The sequence below is a fragment of the Macrotis lagotis genome, chromosome 4 (genome assembly GCF_037893015.1).
Source record: "Macrotis lagotis isolate mMagLag1 chromosome 4, bilby.v1.9.chrom.fasta, whole genome shotgun sequence".
Taxonomy (NCBI): domain Eukaryota; kingdom Metazoa; phylum Chordata; class Mammalia; order Peramelemorphia; family Peramelidae; genus Macrotis; species Macrotis lagotis.
In genome coordinates this window covers 125,190,731-125,218,321 of record NC_133661.1, presented here as the reverse complement: position 1 = coordinate 125,218,321, position 27,591 = coordinate 125,190,731, and the positions used below count along the sequence as shown (strand labels likewise).

Below are 27,591 nucleotides of genomic sequence, written 5' to 3'. Positions count from 1 at the left end.
GGAAGCAGCTCATGTTCTAGAGTATTAAACATGAGAATAATGAAACTGATGATCGATCAAATGTTGTACCCTGATTTGTCTTCACAGCTTTCAAGTGTACCAAACTGCATCACCTTCTGTAAAGATCATGTGTTTGTTGGATCATCAAGCGGATTGAAAATCTTCAATGCATTGTTCAATTATTCACAGATTTGTAGTTGGGAAACAAGCAAATCTGAAATCATGTCCATCTGGGCCAGAAAACTTCAGAATGAAGTATTTGTTGCTACTCTGGATGAAATGGGTACTTACTCTTCCTTTTTGTTTTTCTTTTTAATTCATTCTAGAGATACTTATAGGTTTACATTGAATGAAAAGACAACCTTGCCTTCTGATAGGGTTGTATATATTTTCTATATGGGTGGAATTATATTGCTCCACTGGATTTTTCTTTTCTCTTTAAATCTAAGCATGGATACGTGAATTTAAACAGATGTTAGTATTTGAATAGTATATAGCAGTTGTGAGACTACAAAAAAAAGTTTCTTTGGGGACCCATTGGTGCCCATATGAAAATTATTCACGGTGTGCTTCCTTTATACCTAAAGAATTCATGATTTCATCTAAGTAAGTAGTCTTTCTTTTGACAGAGAGGTCAATTCCTTTATAGGTCTTAAAAAGTTATTGAGGCTTGAAAATGCCTGTCTTTGAATTTTTTTTTTAGGTTTTTGCAAGGCAAATGGGGTTAAGTAGCTTGCCCAAGGCCATACAGCTAGGTAATTGTTAAGTGTCTGAGACTGGATTTGAACCCAGGTACTCCTGACTCCAAGGCCAGTGCTTTATCCACTACGCCACCTAGCTGCCCCCCGTCTTTGAATTTAATAAGATTGGTTCTGTATGTCTGTCTGTAAGACAGATATATATACATATATATATATATATATATATATATATATATATATATATATATGTATGTATGTATGTATTTATACACCTGGGCCCATATTTGAAGCCTTTTCAGTGTGTTAGGACCTATCTGAACCTATTCTCTATTGATATTCACATTAGAGCTTCAGAAATAAATGTTACTGCTTTTATTTTAACCTCTTGTTTTGAAGTTTGTACATATTTTGGTCAACACACTAGAGACTTAGTCCTTCCTTCACTGTTCCTTGTGGTGTGCCAGTTACCTCTGTAAACTTTATATTGTGGGGATTGAGAACAGATTAGAAATAGGTACCCAGGTCTATAGGAGGAGAAATTATGGCATGCAACAAATGTTAGGTTATGCAAAAAAAAACTATGATACTTCAGCATATATACTTTATAAATATATAAAAATTATATATATATATATATATATATATATATATGCAAGTATATGCTTCTAATGAGTATTGCAGTGAAGTTCTATGGAGAATATATAAAATTTATTATATGATCCCTACTCTCAAATACTTGCAGTCTTATTGAGGAGGCAAAAACATTCGTGATTTAGTAAAAAATGAGTGATAATTTTTTTTTTTTTAGTTTTTTGCAAGGCAATGGGGTTAAGTGGCTTGCCCAAGGCCACACAGCTAGGTAATTATTAAGTGTCTGAGGCTGGATTTGAGCTCAGGTACTCCTGACTCCAAGGCCAGTGCTCTATCCACTTTACCACCTAGCCACCCAATGAGTGATAATTTTTAAAGGATTTTAGAAAAGGAAAATGGGTATGGATTAGAACAGTTAAGGAAAATTCATAGAGGATCTGAAACCTAAAAGATGAATAGAATTCAGAGAGGTAGAGAGAACCTTGAGGGGAATTTCAAGTGAAGAAAATGATATAAACATTTTAGGTTAGAGGAAGTTGTAGGAACTTGGGGAAAGATGGGTTAGTGCATGGGATTGTCCTGTCATTCAAATTAAATTTCAGTTTAAATTCAACAAGCATTTATTAAAGGCCTGCTATATACCAACCATTTTCTTAGGCACTGATAATATAAAAAAGTGAGACATCCTTTACCCAGAGCTTGCTTTTTTGCAAGGGAAATACATTCATGTTCTCTGCTGAAAGGGAGGGAATAATGTTTTGTAGGTGATTTGAAGAGAGAAGGCTGGAGAAACAAAAGCTTTGGGGAATGCAACAGAAAATTATCAGAAAAAATAATTAATGTGCAGGAAGGGCCCATTTGAGATAATATAACACAAATTGGGGCAAGAATTTAACCCTATAAGTAGGAAACCTGACTTTGAAACAAGACTACCTTTTATATGACTTGTTTTCTATTTCAGGTGTTGTCCATGTCTTTTATTTTTACAAGGAATTTCTTTACCTAATCAAAGGCATCAATGAAGTGGTGAGTCTTCTATTTTTGGCACTCATACATTGGAACATTTGGAGGAATGTTTTGGGCCAGGAGGAAAAATGGGCTTGTGAGACCAAAGAGGACCTACCCTATTAAAGATCCCATCCCCTCTATTAACAATGATTTCCACACCAATCAGAGAGTATATACTGTACTCTGAAGAAGAGTGAGAGAAGAATCTTTCTTATTAACCCAACTGTTCAAAAAAAACCCAAACCAAATATGCCAGTCTTGCTCCAAAGTGGTCTTAGGAAGGGAAAAGTGTGATTTTTTTTTTTAAGTAGGAATTTGTCTTAAAAGATCTTTGATGCAAAATGAACAGACTTTATAGTGGGGCTATATATTCTGTCTTTATCCTATTGAATAGCAATACTGCCTTTTTAAATAATATTTTGGGAACAGCTAAATGGCATGGGATTTAGAGCACCAGCCCTAGAGTCAGGAGGACCTGAGTTCAAATAGACATTTGATACTTACCAGCTGTGTGACCTTGGACAAATCACAACCCCATTGCCTCACGAAAAAAAAAAGAAAAAAATGGACAAAAAATATTTTATTTTTTTCCCCATTTACACATAAAGACAATTTTTCAAAATTTTGACTTCCAAATTTTCTTCTCTCCCTCACCTCCCCCTTCTCTGAAATGGTAAACAATTTGATATAAATTATATATGTTCAGTTTTGCCAATCATGATGCCATTCTAGTCATGTTGTCAAGGAAGATAGAGACCCAAAGGAAAAAATAGCCACCAAAAAACATAGAAAGTAAAAAAAAAGTATGCTTCTATTTGCATTCAGATTCTATCAATTCTTTCTCGGGGGGGGGGGTGGATCACATTTTTCATTATCAGTTCTTTGGACTTTGGAATTGTCTTGGATCCTTGTAGTGGTAAGAATATCTAAGTCATTCCCAATTGATCATTGTACAGTATTGCTGTTAACATTGCCTTGTTCTGCTCACTGTACTTTGCATCAGTTCATATAAGTTCCAGGTTTTTCTGTTCATTATGTCTTTAATAGCATAATAATATTTATGATAATCATAGACTATAACTTGTACATATCAGTGACGGTCATAGATCACGACTTGTACATATCAGCGACAGTCACAGACCATGACTTGTACATATCAGTGATAATCATAGACCACGACTTGTACGTATCAGTGACAGTCATAGACCACAACTTGTATGTATCAATCATAGACCACAACTTGTACGTATCAGCAACAGTCATAGACCACGATTTGCATGTATCAGCGACAGTCATAGACCACAACTTGTATCATAGACCACAACTTGTATGTATCAAACATAGGCCACAACTTGTACATATCAGTGACAGTCATAGACCACAACTTGTATATATCAGCAATAGTCATAGACCATGACTTGTACATATCAATGACAATCATAGACCACGACTTGTACATATCAGTGACAATAATAGACCAAGATTTGTACGTATCAGTGATAGTCATAGACCACAACTTGTATCATAGACCACAACTTGTACATCTCAGTGGCAGTCAATAGACTACAACTTATATGTATCAGTGACTTGTACATATCAGTGACAGTCATAGACCACAACTTGTACATATCAGTGACAATCATAGACCACAACTTGTATCATAGACCACAACTTGTATGTATCAATCATAGACCACAACTTGTACATATCATCAGCATAGACTACAACTTGTAGACCACGACTTGTACATATCAGTGACAGTCATAGACCACAACTTGTACATATCAGTGACGGTCATAGACCACAACTTGTACATATCAGTGACAGTCAGAGACCATGACTTGTACATATCAGGGACAATCATAGATCACAACTTGTACAGCCATTCTGCAATTGATAAGCATTCTTTCAATTTCCAATTCTTTGCCACTAAGAACTGCTATAAATATTTTTATACAGAAAGTTCTTTTTCCTTTGATCTCATTGGGGAAACAGACCTAGTAGTGGTATTATTGAATCATTGAGTGTGCATAGCTTTATAGCCCTTTGGACATAGTTCTAAATTGCTCTCCACACTGGTTGGATCAGTTCACAATTCCACCAGCAGTGCATTAGATACTAATTTTCTCACATCTGACACTATCTGGTTTTAATACAAATTTGTCTTTTAAAAATGTTGATGCATGATATTTATCCTTTAGTTTTGTTTTTTTTTTTTGCAAGGCAAACGGGGTTAAGTGGCTTGCCCAAGGCCACACAGCTAGGTAATTATTAAGTGTCTGAGACCGGATTTGAACCCAGGTACTCCTGACTCCAGGGCTGGTGCTTTATCCACTGCGCCACCTAGCCGCCCCCGATGCATGATATTTAGCAAAGATGCAGAGAAACTCAGTAGAACATATTCATTTTATGTGCTATCGATTAGCAAAACTGTCTTATTTTTAGTGTCAACTGGAACCTGCTTCAGTTCCACAGAGTGACTTAGATGACTATGTATGTCAGCTCATCTTCCAGGGTATCAGATGGCATGAAATCTTTCCAAACCATTAGGAGAATTTGGAAAATTGAGGAAAATTCCAAAGATTTTGAACATCAAGATGATACATGCTCTTGCCTTATTCTCTAATTGAAATGAAATGACTTCTAAGTGTTTTTTGTAATGTCTAGATAGGTATGCTTCTTTCAGCAAATGCTTTTTGTGAAATACTTTTAATATGAGTGACAAATATGAGTAACTTGTTTTCTCTAACATCAACCAACAAATACAGGAATATTTTTCTCTCTCATTGAACTGAGTCTAATCTGTAGTGATATTTATCTTTTTTCTTTTCTTTTTTTTTCAGGAAGATATTAGCAAGCAGACTACATGTTTGAATTTGCAAGTTTCTCCTGTAGGGCATTTTATGGCCATACTTCTCCAAGGCAAGAGAGATTAAGGACCATTATTAAAGTGTGCAGACCTGCCATCTCTTTCAGATATATATATTTTTTTTTCCTTAGGGAGCATTCAAATGAGATCTCACCCCACATAAGAGCAGCAGTTCAAACCTGATATTGCTTCCTGTCAGGAATGTGAAATCTCTTGTTTCCACATTAGCAGGTATTTGATGTAGAGACTCTATGTTTTCAAAATCCTCCTACTCCAACAAACTTTCATTGTCAGTTAGTTAACCAGTCAATAAGCAATAGTTAAGTATCTGTTAGGTTCCTGATACTATGAAATAGAAAGACAAAAGGGAAACAGACTCTACCCTCAAGAAGCTTATACTTTCATCACTACTACCACTTATAATAAGTATCTATGTAGTAACTTAAGGTTTGCAAAGTACTTTACAAAATTACCTCATTTAATCCTCACAACAACCTGGAAAGTAGATGCTATCATCTCCATTTTACATAGGGAAGAACAGAGGTTAAATGAGTTACCCAAGATTACACATTTAGTATTGGAATCCACTTTTTTTTTTAGTTTTTACTAGGCAATGGGGTTAAGTGGCTTGCCCAAGGCCACACTGCTAGGTAATCATTAAGTGTCTGAGGTCGGATTTGAACTCAGGTCCTCCTGACTCCAGAGCCAGTGCTCTATCTACTGCACCACCTAGCTGCCCCTGGAATCCACTTTTAAACTGAAATCTTCCTGATTCAGGTCTTGCCTCATGTATTAGCCTACAGGTGCACATTCAATATGGGTGTGCATGTAGATAAAGATATATAAATAAATATAAAATGAAAAGTTAGAATGTCTTTAGTAACTGGAGAGATTAGGGAATATCTCATGTAGATGGTGTCATTAAAATAGTTTTTAAAAAAACAAGGGATCTAAGAGGCAGAGGTGAAGAGGAAGAGCATTTCAGGCATGGTGGACAGCCAGTATAGATGGAGAAGATGGAGTGTGTGAAGATAGCTAGCCAGTATGACTTGATGGTATAGTGTATAGAGGAGAAGAATGGGCAAGAGGATCCAGTAGAAAGGAAGGACCAGTTTGTGAAGAACATCAAGTGTCAGAGGGTTATATATTGAATCCTATAGTTAAATGGGGAGCTTCCAGAATTTATTGAGTCTGGTCTTCTGTCGAATGATGTCTTAACTGTCCTATATTTCTGTCATATTAATTGAAAGAGCTTCTTTATACTTTGCAAAGGGACAAACTTCTTTGTATTTACTTTGGAAAATTGAGGAAAATTCCAAAGATTTTGAACATCAAACACCTTTACACTTCATAGTCTCCATTACCTGCTTTTTATATTCCCTCAATTTCAACAGGTGGGTTTAGAGGAACACAACTGCTCAGAGATCCTGTGATTATTTCCCCTTCCTCATATATAACAGACTTCTTTCTTTCATAGTTAAATATTAAAAGTAGAAAACAAAGATTTAGTTTGAAACACAAAACATTGAGATAAGGGCCCAACACCAAGACTGGTTGAACAAAATTTCCACTACTCTAGTAGAAGGGATCACATTCTCATAAAGCTCCATTTCTTCATATAATTGTCCTTAATCTTTAGCCTGCCAACCTCAATAGTTTGGTGATGACAGTTGAAGATTTGTATGCTTGAGTATCCAGTTCTAAAGAGTCTTATTAAAGTGTTGTTGTTCTCAGTAGAACAATCCCTTCAAGGGTCACAGCTTGCAACAGTGATTGCATCATCCTCCATCTTACTAGGATATAAATATCCCTCTTCTATTAAATTCTGAAAAAGCAGACTCTTTTACAAAAGACATTTTGCCTAATTGAACTTACTCAATGACTGGTTTCCCAATGCAGGAACTGGGGACGTTTGGCTAGAAGTATATCGATTGCCCAAGGATGCCTGGCTTAAGGAGGTGGCGAATTTCCATTCAATTTTGCAATCAAAGAAGAAAACTAGTCATTTGCATCTAGTAAGAAAACATTTCATTTTCAAATTTTATGTTTCTCTCTAGGTCTATATCTGCACCCCAGATTCTCACCACATTCTAGACTGAATACCAAAGTGAAAGAAAATGATTAGAAAAATAGGTCTATACCCAACTGGTTACTTTCCAGCCTGGCTCTACCAACTCCTATTTCTCTAACTGGAATTTGACATTTGAATCACAAGAGTTCTCATATGGGAAATCCTCAATATATACTTATCTTTTTTATTATTATTAGATAGAATTTTTAACTCCAACATAGGAACATTTTTCAAAATTTCAATTCTCATCCATAGATATCTTCCTAATAAAGGTTGTGTGATATGATGAAGAGTGAACTGGTCTCAAATCCAGGAAGACCCATATATAGGCTATGAAAGCTTGGGCAAATCACAACCTCTCAGTGCTCTAGGTTTCTCTAACACCATAAGATGCAGACAACATGCCAGCCTGCTTTGGCAAGGAGACTTAACCTGCACCAATGAAATCACAGGTCTGCTCCCTGTCTTGAACTCCCTACTGTGCTAATTGCTACAGGGGTATGCAGGGAGGCATGATGCACAATCTCTGTAGTCTAATGGTAGAGATAATACATGCATTCATATACATACATAATACATATACACGTGTGTGTGTTTGCTTTCCATGACAAGACATTTTGTCCTGGGTCTGCATTTCTCAGTTTAGTTTTGCCAGTCATAGGTAAAAAGGGAGGGAGTTCTTTTCCAGATATCTAAATCTTGACCGACCTTTCACCAAAGAATGCTGTGAGCTAACACACAAATGATTCAAATGCAGCATCACATTTTATTAGAGTAAAATTAGAGGGGGAAATATTCATATTTAAAGTAAATCATACATATAGTCTCATTATTAGAATATCATTAATAAGATGCTAGTTTCAGAGCTTAAATGTCTCAGAGAGGCCATCAAGTTCAACCTCTACATTTTAGTAGGCAAAAGAACTGAGACTCAGGAGTTAAGTAATTTGCCCAAGGTCACAGTAGTATAATTAGGGTTCAGTGAACCCAAGTTATTTGATTCATTATCTGGTGCCCACTTTACTACAGGATCTCTTTCTGGTTTGATTCCAGGTTCTCATTCCTCTATTAATTCTAGTTAAAACTCCTCTCTCTGCACCTACCTCTCTTGCCAGTGTAACTGGTTTCCTCCTGGGGTTTGCATCTAAGCTTCCTATTATTTTTCTCACTTTTATTCTTAGGTTCTTTTCAGTCTTTTTCCATGCTGTATTCTGAATCAACCAGTTTTGTTTTCTTATATCTTTCCTTCTCATGAGATCTCTCACACATTTATTTATTATTTCTCTTCAGGGTCACTCTCAGATATGCATATATAGCTCCATTCATTCTCCTAAACTCCATTCCATATCATAAATTAGCTTTTCAAGCTGGATGTCTCTGAACATCTGCTTTCTCCAAAGCTGAACTTGTTCATTTCCCATTTCTTTTGAAGGTACCACGATCCTCCTAATCTTCCTAGGTGTGAAATTAAAATAGCTTCATACTTTTTCCTCACCTTGTCTACCTAATTGGTTTGTTTCTACCCTCACAACATTTCACAGGAGTACCTTCTCATTAACTAAAACAGCTACTACTGTCTAAGTCAGGCCCTCCTCATCACTTGACCAGATTCTTGCAATAGCTCCCTAATTGTCTTCCTGCTTCAAATGTCTTCCTACACCAAACCAACTTTTATATAGCTGTCAAAGTGATTTTCCTTAATCATAGGTCTGACGTGGTACCACTCCTTTTCTGAACTCTAACCTTTAATCTCTGTACCATTCATTTGGAACTTGGCATATACTGTCATTAGTGTCAACCTTTTATGTCCATCACTCATGTCTCCTCATCTAGATCATAAGAGTGTAGTCATCTTATTTTATCTTTTTTATATTTCTCTCAGGCCATAGAATGATGAGTTGCACATAACAGGTGCTCAGAAAATATTTATTGGTTTACTACTTAGGAATACAACTTCAGAATAGAGGTTTGTTCACTCTAAGTAATTCAGTCTCTATGCTAAGATGCTAGGTTTGTCCCAGTGGCAGTTCTCTCTTATTGTAGACATACACCATTAACATAGTCTTTAAAAAAATTTTACAATCCCATTGAAATAGTTATTGAATGCAAAACTAATTGACTTCGCGTTAAGTCACTTTTTTACTAGTCTGCTCATCTCTTATGTCTTCTGCTTCCTATTCATCTTGATCTAATACCAGCAGATTAATTTCCCAAAATAGCTCTTTTTGTTTCAAAACTATTCAGTGGCTTCATAATACTTAGGAAATAAAGTCCAAACTAATTAGGTTAAAATTAGGTTAAATTCAGGTTAAATTAGGTTAAAATTCAGGTTAGGTTAAATTAGGTTAAAATTCAGGACCATTATTCAACGATATCAATGCTCTGTCCCAGCCAAGATATTCTCATTGTCCCTTGAACATCATATTCATCCTTATCTTTCAGTTTTTATTCATGCTATGCCCCTTCTTTCCTCTCTTTCCCCATTATCCTTGTGATGCCCTATCCTTTTTTTAATATTCAAAATTCTATCCATCCTTCCAAGATTCAAATTTCAATTCCTTCATGAGTACTTCATGATTTTCCTAACCACTCCACTCCACAGTTATTTCTTCCTCTTCTGAACTCGTATAGCATTTTCTTTTTTATACTATTCCTATGGGCATCTAGGCAGCACAGTGGATGGAATATTGGGTCTGGAGTCCAGAAGATCTAAATTCAGTTCTAGTCTTAAGACACTTACTAGCTGTGTAACCTTGGACAAGTCACTTAACCCTGTTTGCCTCAGGTCCTCAGTATGTAAAATGATCTGGAGTGGAACTTGGCGAATCACTCCAGTATCTTTTCCAAGAAACCCCAAATGGGTTTAGTCAGGCATAACTAAAACAACCAAACAACTACTTACTCTTATGGTATTTAATCACATGCTACCTTTTATTATTATTTTGTTGTTTCATGTCTTCTCAATTAGATTGCAAAGTCTCCCAAAGACCATCTATCTTGTAACTGTATATTTTCACAAACCTTTTATGCACATGACAGTATTCATTAAATATTTGTTGAATGATTATGCTTATTGGTCCCCAAGGCATCTAAGACTCCATGGGCCATATTGGGAAATCAGAAGGGGCAAAGTGTTAGTATCTCAAAGGTGAATACATTTCTGTTTTGTTTTTGTTTGTTTTTTTTTCCTGCAGAAAACCATTGAAGCATCAGATCTTTCAGATATGGTAAAAAAAAAAAAGCTTTAAGGAAAATTTCCAAAATTTGGGCTGTATTTTAGAGATTTACTTGGAAGATTTACCTTTAGTATCACATTTTTTGTTTGATCTAGGCTCTCCATTCAGTTCTAGGCTGTCTTCAGGTAAAGGTCCCTGGAGGGAGAGAAAGACTCTAAGAAGAAACCAACATGTAGAGGAGCCAGCATCTCAATCATGTCTCTATTCCCAATTTATCACAGTAGAGAAATTGGGGGATTTCCCTTTGGGTGAGATTGAAGACTCTCTTCTTATGGTTGAGCTAGTGCCAGCTTCTCTATATATTGCCTTCTTCTAGAATCTTTCTCACCCTCTAAGAGAAAAACCTCTCCCTGAAGAAAGCCTGGAATTACATGTGTCCTTTCTTAAAGCCTAAAGATAGAAGAACTCATATGTCTTCTCTCCCAAGCTCTTACTGACTCCATCCCTCCCATAGGCATGGAGCATCAAATTATCAATTTCCATCAATGAGGAGACTCTTAATGAAAATGAGCTTGAACCCTGAGTAACAAAAATATGTAGTATGTCCTACAAAAAGATATATAGTAGGTACAACTCTAAATCCTTTTCTGTGTCTGACAGGGGTATTTCAGCATAGTCCCAGGTGAATTTCCAAAATGCAAAGTTCCCTTTAGAGTCTTTTCTATATCAGGCTGGTGGGTTTGGGTCACATGTCCCTATGCCTTATAGTTCTTGAAATATCTGCCTTCTGCTGTAAAACTCTATAATTCTCTCTTACAGGAAAATTATTCTGTGAAAGCAGATATTAAATTAAGTAGTCCAATTCTAATATTGAAACTTAAACCACCCAAACCAGTTACAGGTAAGTAACATTCAACTTATATCGATTTGTTCCTTCCTTCTGCACCACCTTATGACAAACTATTCAGATTGTAGACATAGTGTCATGAAGAAAATGAATAGCCTTTTAATTTCTAGTATTGCAGATACAAAGATTTTGCAAATAAGAGAAGAGAAGAATGAAGGATTAATATTAAGAAGGAAGGTGTGGTTTTACTAATATTTACCTTCAGTCCTCTAAATAGCAGTGAACGACCATAGTCCCTAGCCAGGCATTGTGAGGGTCTTTTCTATTTACTTTATGAGATGATTTAACCATGGATCAGAGTAGATAAAGATAATGGGGATACTAAAACATAGAAGAACAATTAGTATTTGCATCCCAAAGAAAAAGGGAATATATAATTTTGGAGTCATAGGCAGATAGTTTAGTGCAAGTTTTTAATATTTAGTAGATGTCAATGTCAGGAGAAAGGAATTTTAGATTCCTAACAAATTCCTTTGTTAGAAGGTATATTAGAACCAGTACTGGGTCTGTACCCTGAAGAGATCATGAAAAAGGGTTAAAAACATCACTTGTACAAAAATATTCATAGCAGCTCTGTTTGTGATAGCAAAAGTTGGAAATCGAGTGAATGTCCATCAATTGGGGAATGACTGAACAAATTGTGTTATATGTATGTTATGGAACACTATTGTTCTATTAGAAAACAGGAGGGATGGGAATTCAGAGAAGCCTGGAAGGATTTACATGAACTGATGCTGAGCAAGATGAGCAGAACCAGAACAACACTGTACACCCTAACAGCAATGGGGGTGATGATCAACCTTAATGAACTTGCTCATTTCATCAGTGCAACAATCAGGGATTGCAATGGAGAATACCATCTGTATCCAAAAAAAAGAACTGTGTAGTTAAAACAAAGACCAAAGACTATTACCTTGAATTTTTAAAAAGTTATCTTATGTAATTTTGCTATCTCTTCTATTTTATTTTTTTCCTTAAGGATATGATTTCTCTCTCAACACATTTAATTTTGATCAATGCATAGCATGGAAACAATGTAAAGACTATCAGACTGCCTTTTGTAGGGGGTGGGGGAGGGAAGTGAGATTGGGGGAAAAATTGTAAAATTCAAAACCAATAAAAAAAATTCAAGGTATAAAATATACAATATTCATGAAATTTCAGGAAAATAAAAGTGACAAAAAAAGGAAGGTTTATTAGAAATCTAGGCAAAAGAAAAAAAAGAGAAGTGTAGAAGAGGGGAAGAGTATAGCTAATCTAGTCCTCAAACTGTTAAATAAAGTTAGATGGTGCAAATAATGTTTTTTTCTTCAACCCAGGTACTCCATTTAAAAGCCCATTGGAATTCTTTCAAAAGATGGATGATAGATTTGGGCTGGGCTCTGGGCAAAACCACTTGATTAAAGATAGTCAATTGGAGCAGCAGACAGCAGTCTTTGAAATTTTATTTAAAAAGTTTGTGCATGTGGAATGCCCAGAGAAAAAATCAAGGTGAGATGAAGAAGAAAATTACAAGGGTTTTAATAATTTCTAGAAACTTTACATAAATAAGATTTCTAATCATCTTCCATGGCTTAGAAATGTTATTCATTTCTTTTCATTCTTTTTTTTGGGGGGGGGGGGTTGCAAGGCAATGGGGTTAAGTGGCTTGCCCAAGGCCATATAGCTAGGTAATTATTAAGTGGGTTTTTTTTTGGGGGGGGGGGTTGCAAGGCAGTGGGGTTAAGTGGCTTGCCCAAGGCTGCACAGCTAGGTAATTATTAAGTGTCTGAAGCCAGATTTGAACTCAGGTACTCCAGACTCCAGGGCTGGTGCTCCATCTACTGCACCACCTAGCCGCCCCTTAATCTTATTCATTTCAGCCAGAATTTGTTAAATAGTCACTATGTATAAAGACATTGACTGGAGTATCATGTAATCAAAGATAAAATATAAGTCTTTTCCCAAGTAGTTTACCCCATAGCAAATGGACAGAACATGTACTTGTTAGTTAAAGGATTAAATGCATTGGAGAGGTTAAATTAGAGGGGCTTGAGAATTCAACTTCTAACTGGGGAAATGGGGGAATGTATCATTTTGTTGATGGTACCTGGGATGGGCTTTGAAGGTAGGACAAAATTGGGAAGAGATATGAAGTCCAGCTTGGGTAGAGTGTAAAGAGTGTTGGTGGGGCTCTCAGGAAATATATTAGAAAAGCAGAAGAGAGCTAAATTTTGCCTTGAATATAAAACTAAGGTACATATATTCATCTAACATAATGGGAAACTACTGAAAGTCTTTGATTTCAGTCTTAAAAGTGATGTAGTCAGATCTATGCTTTAGAAAAACTGTTCTAGGAGCAATATGAAGATTGGCTTAGAGGAGTCCTGTCAGTATACTTTAGGGTCACTGTCAAGGAGGATCCTGAGAAGGGCAACTGTTTCCAGTGCAATTGGAGAGTATTAAACTTAATCAGCAAGGAATTCAGTAATGATTTGTAGCTTAGTGCTGGAGATAAAAAGAAAGGTAAAAGATAGTCTTTTCTCCCAATCTAATGTGGGACACACAATTTCAAAAACTATGTACAAAAAAAAAAAACTAGGATCAAATGAAAATATTCCACAAAGGGAAGGTATTATCCTTAAGGAAGATCAGGAAAGGCTTCTTGCAGAAGGTGGCACATTAACTGTGACTTGAAGAAAGCCAGGGAATCTTGGAGGTGAAGATAAGGATGGAGTTTCAGGCCTGAGAGTAGCCAATGAATGTGAAGAACATCCAGAAGATGCTGGATTATAGAAGATGTGGAGATAAGTACATTGTAATAAAAATGGGAAAACTTTAAGAGGCCAGGTGACAAAGGACTTCAGGAGCCAAAGAGAGAATTTGATATTTTATCCTGGAGATAATAGGAAATTATCGGCATATGTTGAATTGGATATAGGAAAGGGGAAGGGTTAGACCTACACTTAAGGGACATCATTTTGATAACTGAGTGGTGAATGGCCTGGATGATGAGGGTCTGTTACAGGATGGTGGCAGTGGCACAGGAGGAAAAGAGAGTGTTTTATATGTTTTGCAGAGATGAGAAGATAATGAGAAGATACTGACCAGCATTGGTAGAAGGAATTTCACAGAATATGGGGGCATGCCCCTATAATCCCAGTTTAGAGGAGGGTAACTATGGCTGATGAATCTCTTGGACTTGGGAGCTCTTGAGCTATGCAAATCTGGCCTTGATACAGTGACACCTAGAGACCTCCAGGTTGCCTAAGTTCAGGTGACTCACAGTGGCACTGGCCTAGGATTGGTTCCTGTTCTTCCAGGCTGAGAGAGATCCATCCTGTCTTACAAATTAATGTATGAGTGAATGTGTCCATATATTCCTACATGAATAAATGAGTAAAAGGTGTCTTCTCACCCAGAAGGTCTCTGAACTCATGAAAATAGAAGTTCAGACTTTGTCCTTGTTCCCCTAAAAATAAAAATAAAAAATTTAGAAAACTTGATCACTAATTGATTACTAAATAAGAAACAAGGTAGGATTTTACCTAGCATCTAATTGATGAATATCATGACAAAAAAGCATTTATTAGGTACCTATATGGTGAGAGCTATATTAAGCTGAGACAAATCTGAAACAGCCTCTATTCTCAGGAATCTTACATTCTTCTCAGGGAATACCAAGTTTGCCACATATATATCATACTATATACATTCCATGTGCACCAATAAGTGCTGGGGTTTTCCTCCTTGACCTTCAGCAAAGTTGAAGGTTGGCCCAAACAAAAGACAGAAACATATTGAAATGTAAAGGGGACTCCCTTTCCTTTGGAAAAGAAAATAGGTGGACTGTCATAAGGGGTCATCCTTAATAGACTGAGCCTTTACCTGAAAGATGGTCACCTATCTGAGGGCCAGTGTGGCTTCTGAAAAGGGCCAAGGAATGGTCAATATGGTGTTTGCTTGCCCTGCAACAAGGGAAATGGAAGAAGCAGAACAGAGGTCTGTCCACAGTATTCATCGATTTGATCAAGACCTGTTATGCTGTCGTTCATAAGGACTTGTGGAAGATCATGCAAAATTGGGTGGCCTGGAGAAACTCATCAGGTTCATGGTGCTTGTTTACCCAGGCTGTGTAGAACAGATGTTATCCTCAGGCTTTCCCAGTCATCAATTAAGTGAAGCAGGACTGTGTGTTTGCTCCTGTGCTTTTTAGAATGATGTTTTCAGCAATGTTGTGAAATCCCTTTAACGAGGATGAAAATGGCATCAAGTCAGCTACCACACTGACGACTTGTTTAAAGTGAAGGGAGAGTTGATGCATGACTGTTTGTTGGCAGGATGATCATGCAAGCTCTGGGGCTGAGGTGAAACAGAATATGGATCGATTCTCTGCTGCTGGTGATAATTTTGGCCTGACAATTAAAACCAAGAAAACACGTACCAGCCAGCACTAGACCATCCATTCATGGAACCATTGTTTACAGTAGATGAAGAAGTTTTGAATACTGTGGATAAGTTCACTTACCTTGACAGTATACTTTCCAGGGATCTATACATGGATGATGAGATTGATGCATGTATTGCCAGAACTAATTCAGGGTTTGGAAGACTCTGAAGAAAAAAATGTGGGAGAGAAAGAGGTATTAAGCTACCTCCCACATTAAAGATCTACAAAGCTATTATGCTGACCTCATTGTTGTATGCCTGTGAAACCTGAATAGTCTACCAGTGAGTGCTATGCCAGGAAACTGAATTGCTACCATTTGATTTGTCTTAAAAAGATTCTGAAGGTTACCTTGCAATATTAGGTATCAGACACTGAGCTTTTTCTTGAACTGGACTGCCAAACATTCAGATTCTACTACAGAGATCACAGCTTTGATGGACTGACCATGTTGTTTGAATGTCAAATGTATGCTTACCTAAAAGACTGTCTTATGGAGAACTCACATTTAGAGGTTTGAAGAGGCACTACAAGAACATTCTCAAAATCGCTTTAAAGAACTTTGGAATTGGTTTTGAGACCTAGGAAACACTTGGCACAGGCCCACCTTGCATGGAGTATCCACATCAAAAAAGGTGCTGTATTCATTACAAAAACATAAACTGTGCAAATTCATAAGGACATTATGAACTATTTGTGCCTGGCCTGTGGTAGAGCCTTCCAGACTTGTATTGGTATGATCAACCACAATCAGATACACTGAACCTTCACTCCAACATAGTAATGACATTCTGATCCTTTTTGAGCATGAAGGACAAGTTTAGAAAGGGTCTGAGGCTTAAATAGCTCAACTCAATATGAAAATACCAGCAGAAACAATGAACTTGACTCTAGGACACAGATTTCTTCCATACCTTTATCCTCAGCCTCTGTCTGCATAAGAACCAACAGAATCAGAAATAAAACTGGGCTGGTCTCTAAGTAAAGGTAGAGTCCCTCACTAATGTAATCCTGATCTAACCAGAAACTATATCTCTCCTTCCTTTTGGAAGATAATGAGCTCAGAACTCTGGCTTTTAGGGAGTCAAAGAGAAGAAGCTTCTACTAGTCTTAGGCTTAGAGTAACACATTGCAACCCTCCATAGATCTCGAACCTGGAGTGGTGAAGACTGAAGCTGTCCATCAAAGAGCAAGTTCAAAGAGATCATGTAGTAGAGACTTTGCACATTAGGAGGAGTGTTGGAGTAGTCTTGCCTGACTCAGCCCAGCACCAGTAGAGCCTAGAAGCTGAGCATCTTACTTGGTTCAGCCCAAAGAGGGGCCATTCCAGTAGCTGAGCAAGCTCCTTGGCTCCATCCAGTATGGATCTGTCTCCTATATGAGTTCAGCTGGGCCAGCCCTTTGAGAAGCTAACTCATCTTGAAAGACCCCCCCCATCTTTAGTGAACCTCATGAGGACTCTTAATGAAGGGACATAATGACCTGCCATTCCAGAGATGTATCCCATAAGTGGACCTCATTTACATTGTACTTTAATGTCTTGCCTTTGCTCCACTTCAGTATGTATTTGTGGGAGTAGGCTTGGGGTGGGCAAGGGAGGGAATCTTTATAATTACTAATAGTCCTATTCCATTCTGTCTTCTCCTGTCCCCTCTATCATTCCCCCTCTTTCACTTGTCTTCAATCTTTCCCTGTCTTCTAACATACTTTCCTACTGACTGCCAACATGTTACCATCTCCCTCCTCCACCAAATAACTCCACCTAATCCATCTACCCTCACTAATTATTGTTCCATATCTCTCCTCCTTTTTGTGACTAAACTTGAGAAAGGTGTCTATATTTGATGCCTTCATTTCCTTTCTTCTCTCTACAACCTGGCTTCCATACTCACTGTTGAACTGAAATTGCTCTCTCCAAGGACAGGTCCAGTGCTCTTTCTTGATCTATATTTAGTTTTTGATATTGTGGATTGTTCTCTTCCCTCTAGATTTTCATGACTCTTCTCTGTTCTAGTTCTACTTTTTCTAACCATTCTTCTCAGTCTCCTTGGCTGATCATTTTCCTGGTCATACCTGCTAACAGTGTATGTCTTAAAGCATGGGTCTGACCATGTCATCCTCCTCTTTCAGTAAACTCTACTGGCTTCCTATCACCTCCAGGATTAACTATAAAATTCTGCATTTGGAGAATTCATAACTATCCTTCCCTCCCTCCCCCTTTTCCAGTCTTGGTACTTTATTCATCCTCTTGTACCTTGAAGTACAGTGAACTGGCTTCCTTGCAGTTTCTTTAACAAGATACTCCCAATTTCATACATTTTCAATGACTGTTCCTCATGTTGGGATTCTCTCCCTTCTCATCTCTGCCTTCTTAATTCCAAAATTTCCTTTAATTCCCAGGTAAAATTTTATTTTCTGGAAGACGTCTTTCCTGGTTTCCTTTAATGTTAGTACCTTTCCTCTGTTGATTATCTCTAGTTTAATCATATGCATTTATGTTGTGTGTCTATCTTGTTTGAAGATAGTTATTAACATCATGTCTCCCATGTTAGACATTAGGTTCCTTGAGAACAGGAACTTTTGTCTTTTGCGTTTCTTTGTATCTATCTGTACCTGGATTAAGCATTTAAATGTTTATTGAGTAACTTTCTGTGTTTCAGTAACTATAGGATGGGACCAGTGACTTGGGCTAAGTCATCTAGCAACTAAATTCTATTAAATTCATGTTAAAATGAAGTCATTGGTCCATATCAGCACAAACAGAGGCAATTTCATCTTATGGTTGAAAAAATTTAGGCTTAAGTCATTTGACATATCTTTGACAGAAAACTCACTTGGTACTCAAACAGCTAGATCACAAGATCACTTTAATATTCATATTTGAAACCAAATACTTCCTTGCCTACTATACAGAAACCTTGAATTTGAATTTTTCCCTGGTTTATTCGGAATGCCAACCCATAGGGCTGAGCCATTATTAAGATCACAATTGTCTCCTGATGGAACATGAATGAGTTTAGATTAGTACAAAGGAAAAAAAGATGTTTCAATTATTGTATTCTATTATTATTCAATTATATAAATTCCTTCAGTAATATAGGCATTCTTTCTGAAGATTGCAAAGGGAATCCCATTCTGCAAAAGGGAATACCATTTGACATCATTTTTAGTCTTCAATATGAGTGACTGACAGCTGAAATTAATATGAATACATACAAATCAGCTCATAAATTTCCTTGTCATTGCCAAGGTACACAGCATAATTTGCCTAGCTCTCACATCTCTAGATAGAGCCTTGAAATCTCTTCTATCCATGATCCATCCCTATGCCTAAAAAAGAAAATTTTATCTTTGCCAGGTAGTCTGCCAAGGCTCATTGTTGATTACTTTTCTCTCCTTAGTATTGCAATGTTCCATTTTCTTCTACCTGGACGTATGATGATGTTGCCAATTGAAACCAAGGCTTCTACAGGTAAATTAAATATAGATAATTATTTTGTAGAAGTTGCAACTTTGAACAATCACTTAAGCGAATCAGTGAAAAGGGACTTTATATTTGCAGCCCCACTATCCTGGCTAAGTATTGCAAGTACCTTCCTTTCTTGAAAAGGAAAGAAGAAAAAATGGAAATGAGTCAATTGTTGGCATTGATTTATCAACTTGGGCAGGGGTGGGGTGGATCAGAAGTGTCTCTTTAACTTCAGAACAAAGAATCCATTAAGCATAAAGGGAAAAAATACCTTGAGTTATGAGATAAGCTGCTTCAAAAGCAGCAAGAGATTGAGGGACAAAATTGCAATTGAATGCCTCCTTTAAAGATCATGTCTCTCAGAAGAAGGAGAAATGAGAAGTGGTAGGACCTAGGGAGAAGAAACAAGTTGTAGAGCAGAGATCATTGGATTTGGAATAATAAGATTTAAATAATCCTACATTTACTATCTCTGTGTGATTTTGAGCAAATAATTTTCAACTCCCTAAGTCTTAATTCTTCATATTCCTTAATTTCCTAATATCCCTATTTCAAAAATGGTGGTAATAATAAAATTTGTTCTACTAATAATACTGTTTGTACTATTTACCCTTTTGGTATTATTATTATTATTATTATTATTATTATTATTATTACAAGTTGACATCAGTCAGCTACCTCTAAAGCTAGATTATGTTTCATATTCTAAAGCTGTGGATTCTACTTTAGAGAATGAACAAAGACTGAATAAAGAATTTTCCTTGAGGGCTCATTTTTGGTGAGAAAAGCAGTATAAGAAAATCAGGGATAGGGCAACTCAGAAGAGAACCCTAGCTTCTTTCCATGATATCTCTAGTAGTTTAGAGTCTATTAATCAGTCATCTTGGGGTCTTAAAACTGTATAAATTTATGTTAGTTTTGGGAATCAAATGTCAAGCTCATTCCCAACTAATACTGTTACAAACGCCATAGAGGTCATATCCACCATTCAGACTCTGCCAGCATTGGTTTCAGATACTTGAGATCTTCCAACCTTTCCTTTAAATTAAAAAAAAAAAACAAGAAACAAAAATCCATTAATTCATTCACTTATTTTTGTTACGTTTTGAGTCTCAGTTCATCTTCCTTTCCAAACCCCACATGTTAAGAAAACCAGCATACCTGTTTGTGCTCTGGACATCAATAGCATTTTCCTTCATAAGACATGTAGTTGATTTGAATGATATATTACTTAAAATATCCTTAATCATTCATAGTTACTCTTCAAACAATATTGCTATTACTGTATATAATGTTCCTTTGGTTCTGTTAGTTTCACTCTATTATTTCTTTCTTGATCTCTCTGTTTTCTAAAACCAATCTGCTAGTCATTTCTTATAGTACAGCAGTACTCTGCCGCCATCTTATACCACAACTTACTCAATCATTCCCCAACTGTTAGATAGCCCTTAATTTCCATTTCTTTGCTACCACAAAAAAACTGTCAATCATTTTCTTTTTTCTTTCTCCCTGTCTCTTTGGGAAACAGACCTAATAGAGGTAGTCAAAAGGTAGTCACAGTTATAACTCTTTGGTCTTAATATCAAATTGCTTTTCAAAATGTTGGATCAGTTTGCAATTCCACTAGTGTCCCAATTTTTCCACATCCCCTCCAGCACTGTCATTTTCTTTTTCTATCATTTTAGCTAATCTGCTAAGTGTGAAATAATAGCTCAGAGTTGTTTTAATTTGCATTTTTCTAATAAAAATGATTTAGAATATTTTATATAACATAAAAATATGTACAACTATCTATAATTAGATAACTATATAATTGATTTTTTCCTTCTAAAAACCTGTTTCCATATCTTTGATCATTTTTCATTTGGGAAATGACTCATATTCTTTAAATTTAACTCAATTCTCTATAATTTTGAGATATGATACCCTTTATAAAAGAAACTGACTATAAAATCTTTCCCCAAACTTTCTGCTTTCCTTCTAATCTTGGCTACATTGGTTTTATTTGTACAAAAATCTTTTAAATTTAATATAATCAAAATTATCCATTTTATAACCCATAATCTATCTCTTGTTCATAAATTCTTCTTTTACCCATAAATTTGATAGTAATATGCTCCATACTTCTCTAATTTACTTATATTTCCCTTTATGTCTAGGTCATGTATCCATTTTTATCTTATCTTGGTAAGCAATATAAGATTTTAGTCTATATCAATTTTCTGCCAGATTGCATTCCAATTTTCACCAAATAGTGAGTCCTTATTCCAAAAGCTTAGAGATTTGTTTTTATCAGACAGAAGATTACATATTCATTTACTACTGTGTATTGTACATCTCTATTAGACTGATCCTCCGTTCTATTTCTTAGTATCAGATAGTTTTGATGATTACTGTTTATAATACAGTTTAAGATCTGGTACTACTATACCTCCATTCACTTTTTTCCACTAATTTCCTTTATATTCTTTAGCTTTTGCCCTTCCAAATTAATTTTGTTATTATCTTTTCCAACTCAGTAATTTTTGGTGGTTTAATTGGGGTGGCATTGAATAAGTAGATTGATAAAATTAACATTCTTATTATATTAGCTTGATCCACCCATGAACAATAAATATTTCTCCAGTTATTTAAATCTGACTTTATTTGTATAAAGCTCAAACTCTGCCAACATTGGGTTCAGATACTCAAAATCTTCTAAGCTTTCCTTTTCAGAAAGATTCCCTATTAGTTCCTACTATTGTTGATCAGTGCTGCAGAAGAACTTCCTTGAGAAGCACAGCTTCTAGATAACAATACTAACTTTGTTAACATAGTTCCCATTTGTTCATTGTATTCCTTGAAAAGTGGAACTTAACATCTTTACCCTCTGCTCTTTGAAAATGAGCTCCCAAGGGCAGCTAGGTGGTGCAGTGGATAGAACACCAGTCCTGGAGTGAAGAGGGAGGATCTGGTTCAAATCCAGTCTCAGACACTTAATAATCGCCTAACCCTGTGACCTTGGGCAAATCACTTAATCCCATTGCCTTAAATAAATATAAAAGAAAAAGAGAATGAGCTCTCTATTTAAAGATGAATATCCTGTGTTATACATTTTTTTTGAGCCAAAACTACAGAAATAACATGATTATTCTATAGCTACTGATTAGAATAGATATAGACTGATTAGATTATTTCTCTGTAATACTAAAACATCCTGCTGGTTGGTTAATATAACAACTGAAGACAAATCTGTGTACTTGCTTTAAGGTGAAATATTTTATATGTTTCCCACTCTCAAAAGGATGAACAGCCTGGGCAGTGCATGGTATAACACTGACTTAATCTCTTCTACTTGGGCTTCCTCAGTTATTCTTTTTCTATATTTTTGTTTTTTTGTTTTTTTTTTGACAAGGCAATGGGGTTAAGTGACTTGCCCAAGGCCTCACAGGTAGGTAATTATTAAGTTTCTGGGGTCATATTTGAACTCAGGTCCTTGTGATTCCAGGGACCACTACACCACCTAGCTGCTCCCTCTTTTTCTACATTCTTAATTTCATCTTATACTTGTATCACTAACAAAATACCAGCTGTTCTAGGTTCCTCCTTTCTAGTGTTAACTCTTTACCCACCTAATAAGGACATTGAGCCTTGTGCCAAAATATTGTCTAAGTACCTCCATATAAAAGAGCAGGCATCTCTCGTTGTCTCTTTTATATAAGAAGAAAAAGGACCAAGGACTCAGAACTTAAGATTCAGCATCAGGTCTCATAGAGAGATGTGCTGTCATAGTAGTACATTACCACATGCTATATATTTTCTAAACCTAGAAAATAATGTACTTTCCAGAGATATATAAGATGCAAACTGAAAGCATAAGAAAATATTTTGAGAAAAATTAATCCAAAATAAATATTCCTTGGGAATTACATAATAGAAAGATTCAAGAGCAGCATGAAGTACAGAAATGACCAACAAACTAAACACAAGTTCAGCATACTCCACCTGAGAGAGTTTATGCTTCAATACTCAAGATACTATCTGGCTCATCTTCATAAGCAGGATAGGCAGTATTTATTAGAATGAGCTACCACTTATTTTAAATAAGGGTAAAAACTTAACTGTCATCAAGGGAAATGAGAGCCAGCTTTAACATCCTTTTCCCATTTGCATTTCTCAGATATGTGCTATACTCTAGGTATACACTGGCCTGGAAATAATAATTTCTTCCTCTATTCACTTTTCCGATCTCCAAAAGAAAAAGAGACTGAGAAAGGCAAAGACAAAGAGAAAATGGGTAAGATAATTTGCTGCTGAGAAGAAGCTTAAATCTAAACTAATTTCTCTTTGAATTTTAGTGTCTTATTAGATGTTTAACTTCCAGTTATCATTTAAAATTCTTAGGAATAGTAATTAGGGCCATCTGTGGCTGGGTAGAACATGTTTGGCCTTGTATCATCATGAATATAAAAGCATTATACCATACTATACATGATAGGCAAGAAATACAAAAACAGTTAGTTGTCCTTGAGAAGATTACATTCTAATAGGAGAAAACTACACATAGATTTATGGTGTATTCAGGAAGGTCTAGCCCCACTGCTATGAGTCTTGCTGAACCTTTTCAGGGCTGGTCATACCCTTTTGGTATCTACCTATCACCCGACTCTCACTTGTGGCTCCAAAAAGCTGTGGTGTGATCAGTGGCCACCATCCAGTAAAACCATCTCAACATGCAGACTAAACCAGGTTGAAGGTAACTGACAGACCTTAAACCCATTGATGTTTTTGTACTTCATTCTCTAAGAAGACCATGACATCTGGAAGGTGATGCCATGACAAGCACGTGAATTAGATTTGGGGGGGGGGCTGGGCTAAGTCACTCATCTCCCTTTTTCCTCCAGAGCCATCTGGGTCCAGTGGCCAGATATGAATCAGGATGACTGGAGATGGCCCTGGATGTGAGGCAGTCAGGGTCAAGTGACTTGCCCAAGATCACACAGCTACTAAGTGGCAAGTATCTGGGATTTAATTTGCATTCCCATCCTCCTGACTCCCAAGACTAGTGCTCTATCCACTGTGCCACCTAGCTGCCCATTTAAGCTATTGTTGATTTAGAATCACCCCAAGCATATAAAGTCTTCCCCTAGGGATTGGGTAGATGAGAACAGTTTGTTGTAATAGCCATGAAGGAGCTTGGTCAGATATCAAAGACCCACTTATCCTGGGCGAGCTATTGCCAATCATTGTGATTTTTGTCTTGCTATTGGATTTTGATGACTCTGGAAGAGAGTGAAGCTGACTCATGTAAATCAAATTTATATGCAAGTCAAGACATCACTCATGATGGCATTAGTCCCCATGGGGACAATGAAGGACAACAAAAACAACAAATGAGGAATGGTGGTCAAGAGAAGGGAATGTTGATCTCTGGGGAGTCATAGGCAGCTGATTGTCACCCTTGTCAGGAAAAATGGGATTTCATTTTTGTTGTTTTTAGGGACAAGGAATGAGGTAGTACTTAAGGTAGAGAGCAAAATGCCTGAAGAAGACCCTGGTTTCCCTGGGGGATAATTGGATAGGATATAAACCTCATCTGGGGAAGTGAGGATTTTTCACTCCTTGACCAATCAGGACAGCTCAACCCTCTGGCAGAATTCCAAAACTGAGGAGATTTTAACTCCTTAGGAAGTGGGTGGGATTTGCTCTCTGGACCTAAGTGGATCACTAGCAGGGCAGATGGATGGCAAAATGAGATGTTTCTTGAAGCTAAGACCAATTAACAGGGTTGGTTCACAGAGCCCCTTTCTTCTGATAATTCTTGTAACTAGTTGATGGAGATTTTTCTGAAGAAGCCCTTCTATTACCTCCATCTGTTCAGAAGGCACAAGAGGTGTAGGGACTAGGCCAAGTCTTCATGGAAATGACCAATGAAAAGTGGACCATTCTTGAGAGATTATCAAAACAATTGAGCTTGAAAGGTCCAAACTTTTGAAACTTTATTTTCATCAGATCCCTACTGCCCTTATCACTTGGTATCTACTTGTTTAACCCTATCATTCAATACTACCTGTTCAGGACAATATGTTTGAATTTACCTAAATTCAGAACAAATCCCAGAATGCTGAATTTTTAAAAATTTATCATACAAGGACTGAAAAATTAGAGAAACTGTTAGTAATGAATATTTGAAGTAAATGGAGCATCTCTTCCCTTAGATTTTGATCAGAAACCTGATGGAGTGTGGCCAACTGCAGCTCCAATTACCAACTCGGCCTTCAGCCCCTGCACATCCTACCTGCTGCTGGCTTGTGAGGATGGAGTGCTTATGTTGTGGGATCGAGCCAACGGTGAGTTTTTCATTTTTAAGTTTCCATCCTATTACCAAAGACAGTAGCCATTCTGGGGGCTCTCGGTGATATTTGTCATAGTGATATGTGAGAAAGCCTCAAAATGAAAAGATCTGAATATTCTTTTTTTTAATTTTTATTTATTTAAGGCAATGGGATTAAGTGACTTGCCCAAGGTCATACAGCTAGGTAATTAAAAAGTGTCTGGGGTCCGATTTGAACTCAGGTCCTCCTGACTCCAGGGCCAGTGCTTTATCCACTGTACCACCTAGCTACCCCAAGATCTGAATGGTCTTTTTTTTTTTTTAAGGTTTTTGCAAGACAAATGGGGTTAAGTGGCTATCCACTGTACCACCTAGCTGCCATGGTCTTTTTTTTCCTTAAAGAAAGATTTTATTTATTTTGAGTTTTACAATTTTCCCACTATTCTTGCCTCCCTCCCCCCAACCCCCACAGAAGGCAGTCTGTTAGTCTTTACATTGTTTCCATGATATACATTGAAAAGATCTGAATATTCTTAAAAATTACTGAAAGCTAATTGGTGCTAGCTTACTAATGGAACTTGACCTTTATTAAGATCACAGGGTCATAGATTTTTAGATAGAAGGGGGTCAGTCCAACCCTCTTGAGGAACCTGAGGCCCAGAGAGTAAAGTGGCTTGTCTTAGACCACACAAGGAGTAAGTTTGAACTAAAGTCTTTTGATTCTAAATCCAGCCTTCTTTCCACACTATTTTTTGCTACTACCATCCTGAGCCAATCAAGCTATCCCACTATTCACTTATTCATCTTTATTTAGCAAATATTTATCAAACACCTGTATATACTTATTTGCCAGGTGCTAGAATAAATACCTTTAACTTATATGGAAATATGTTTGCATGATTGCATAGGTGTAACCTATATCAAATTGCTTGCTATCTCAGGGAAAAGAGTGAAAGAATGAGAGAATTTAGAACTTAAAATTTAAAAAAAGATTGCTTAAGAAAAGATTTTTAAAATTGTTTTTACATATCATTGGAAAAATAAAATATTATTTGAAATAGAATACATGCCTTTAGGATTGTCTTAATAAAGTAATGTTCTTATAACCCCCTCTCCTTAGAGAAATGGGTATCTGCAGGAAAGCAATGTCAAATAGGCTTTCAGTCATGAATTTTTATAAATCTTGCTTAAACATTGTCATCTATTTTAAGGGAATGACCAGTGAATTCAAAAACAATTAAGACATTTAAAAAGGGGACAGCAATGTATGAAAAGGGAGAGAATCAATCAATTGCCATTAAGTAGTATTCTCTAATACTTCTGCTATCTTCAAAAGTTATTTCTACTTCCCTCCTATTCCCAAAGGCTACCATAATACCAATCACTTGTTAACTCCCCCAATCCCTGTAATGATAAATCATCTCTATCCTTAATCCCTACTTCTTTCTTTTATTTTTATCCTCTTCAACTCTATATCTCATTTCCTATAACCACATCCTATTTCCTCTCTGCCCACCCTCTGAAATTCTATTCTCTGAAATTCCTGTTCCAAAACTCCTCATTTTGTATCTTTTCCTCTTATGATCCTTCCATCTCTAGTACTCATAGAGATCTATCTTCCACAAGACTATTTTCCTGGCCATCTTCAACAGCACTTTCTTTCATACCTCTCTATACTCATCACATTGGTCCTGAAGAGAGCATTGTAATACTCCTCATTTTTCCTTTTGATTCCATCACTCAGAAATCTCTCCCTCTTTGAAGTTCAGAATTGGGGCAACTATGTGGTAGCAGTGGATAGAGTGATGTACTTGGACCTAATAATATCTGAATTCAAATTCTACCTCAGATTCTTACAGGCTGTTTGACCCTTGACAAGTCTCTTTACCCATCTGCTTCCTTCTCATCTGTAAAATGGAGATAATAAGCACCCCCCCTTTGTAGGATTGTTGAGAGGATCAAATGAAATCAAGTACTTTACAAACCTTATATCATCTATAGCTTAGAATGTGAATAGGATGAATTTACTCATAAAACGGAAACTGATAGCAGATTAAAAA

General features: G+C 36.6%; 1 protein-coding gene across 7 annotated transcripts in view; it reads left to right on the top strand.

The window, feature by feature from the left end:
• WDR93 (WD repeat domain 93) overlaps window positions 1-27,591 on the top strand; it is a 68,243-nt gene that overhangs the window by 5,071 nt on the left and 35,581 nt on the right. For all 7 annotated transcript variants that reach the window (XM_074234094.1, XM_074234090.1, XM_074234092.1 and 4 more), the window contains 9 exons: window positions 88-283; window positions 2,254-2,318; window positions 5,144-5,222; window positions 7,066-7,184; window positions 11,236-11,317; window positions 12,643-12,814; window positions 19,151-19,221; window positions 23,378-23,494; window positions 25,416-25,547. In XM_074234094.1, coding sequence (XP_074090195.1) covers window positions 88-283; window positions 2,254-2,318; window positions 5,144-5,222; window positions 7,066-7,184; window positions 11,236-11,317; window positions 12,643-12,814; window positions 19,151-19,221; window positions 23,378-23,494; window positions 25,416-25,547 — 1,033 coding nt within the window. The remainder of the gene's footprint in view (window positions 1-87; window positions 284-2,253; window positions 2,319-5,143; window positions 5,223-7,065; window positions 7,185-11,235; window positions 11,318-12,642; window positions 12,815-19,150; window positions 19,222-23,377; window positions 23,495-25,415; window positions 25,548-27,591) is intronic.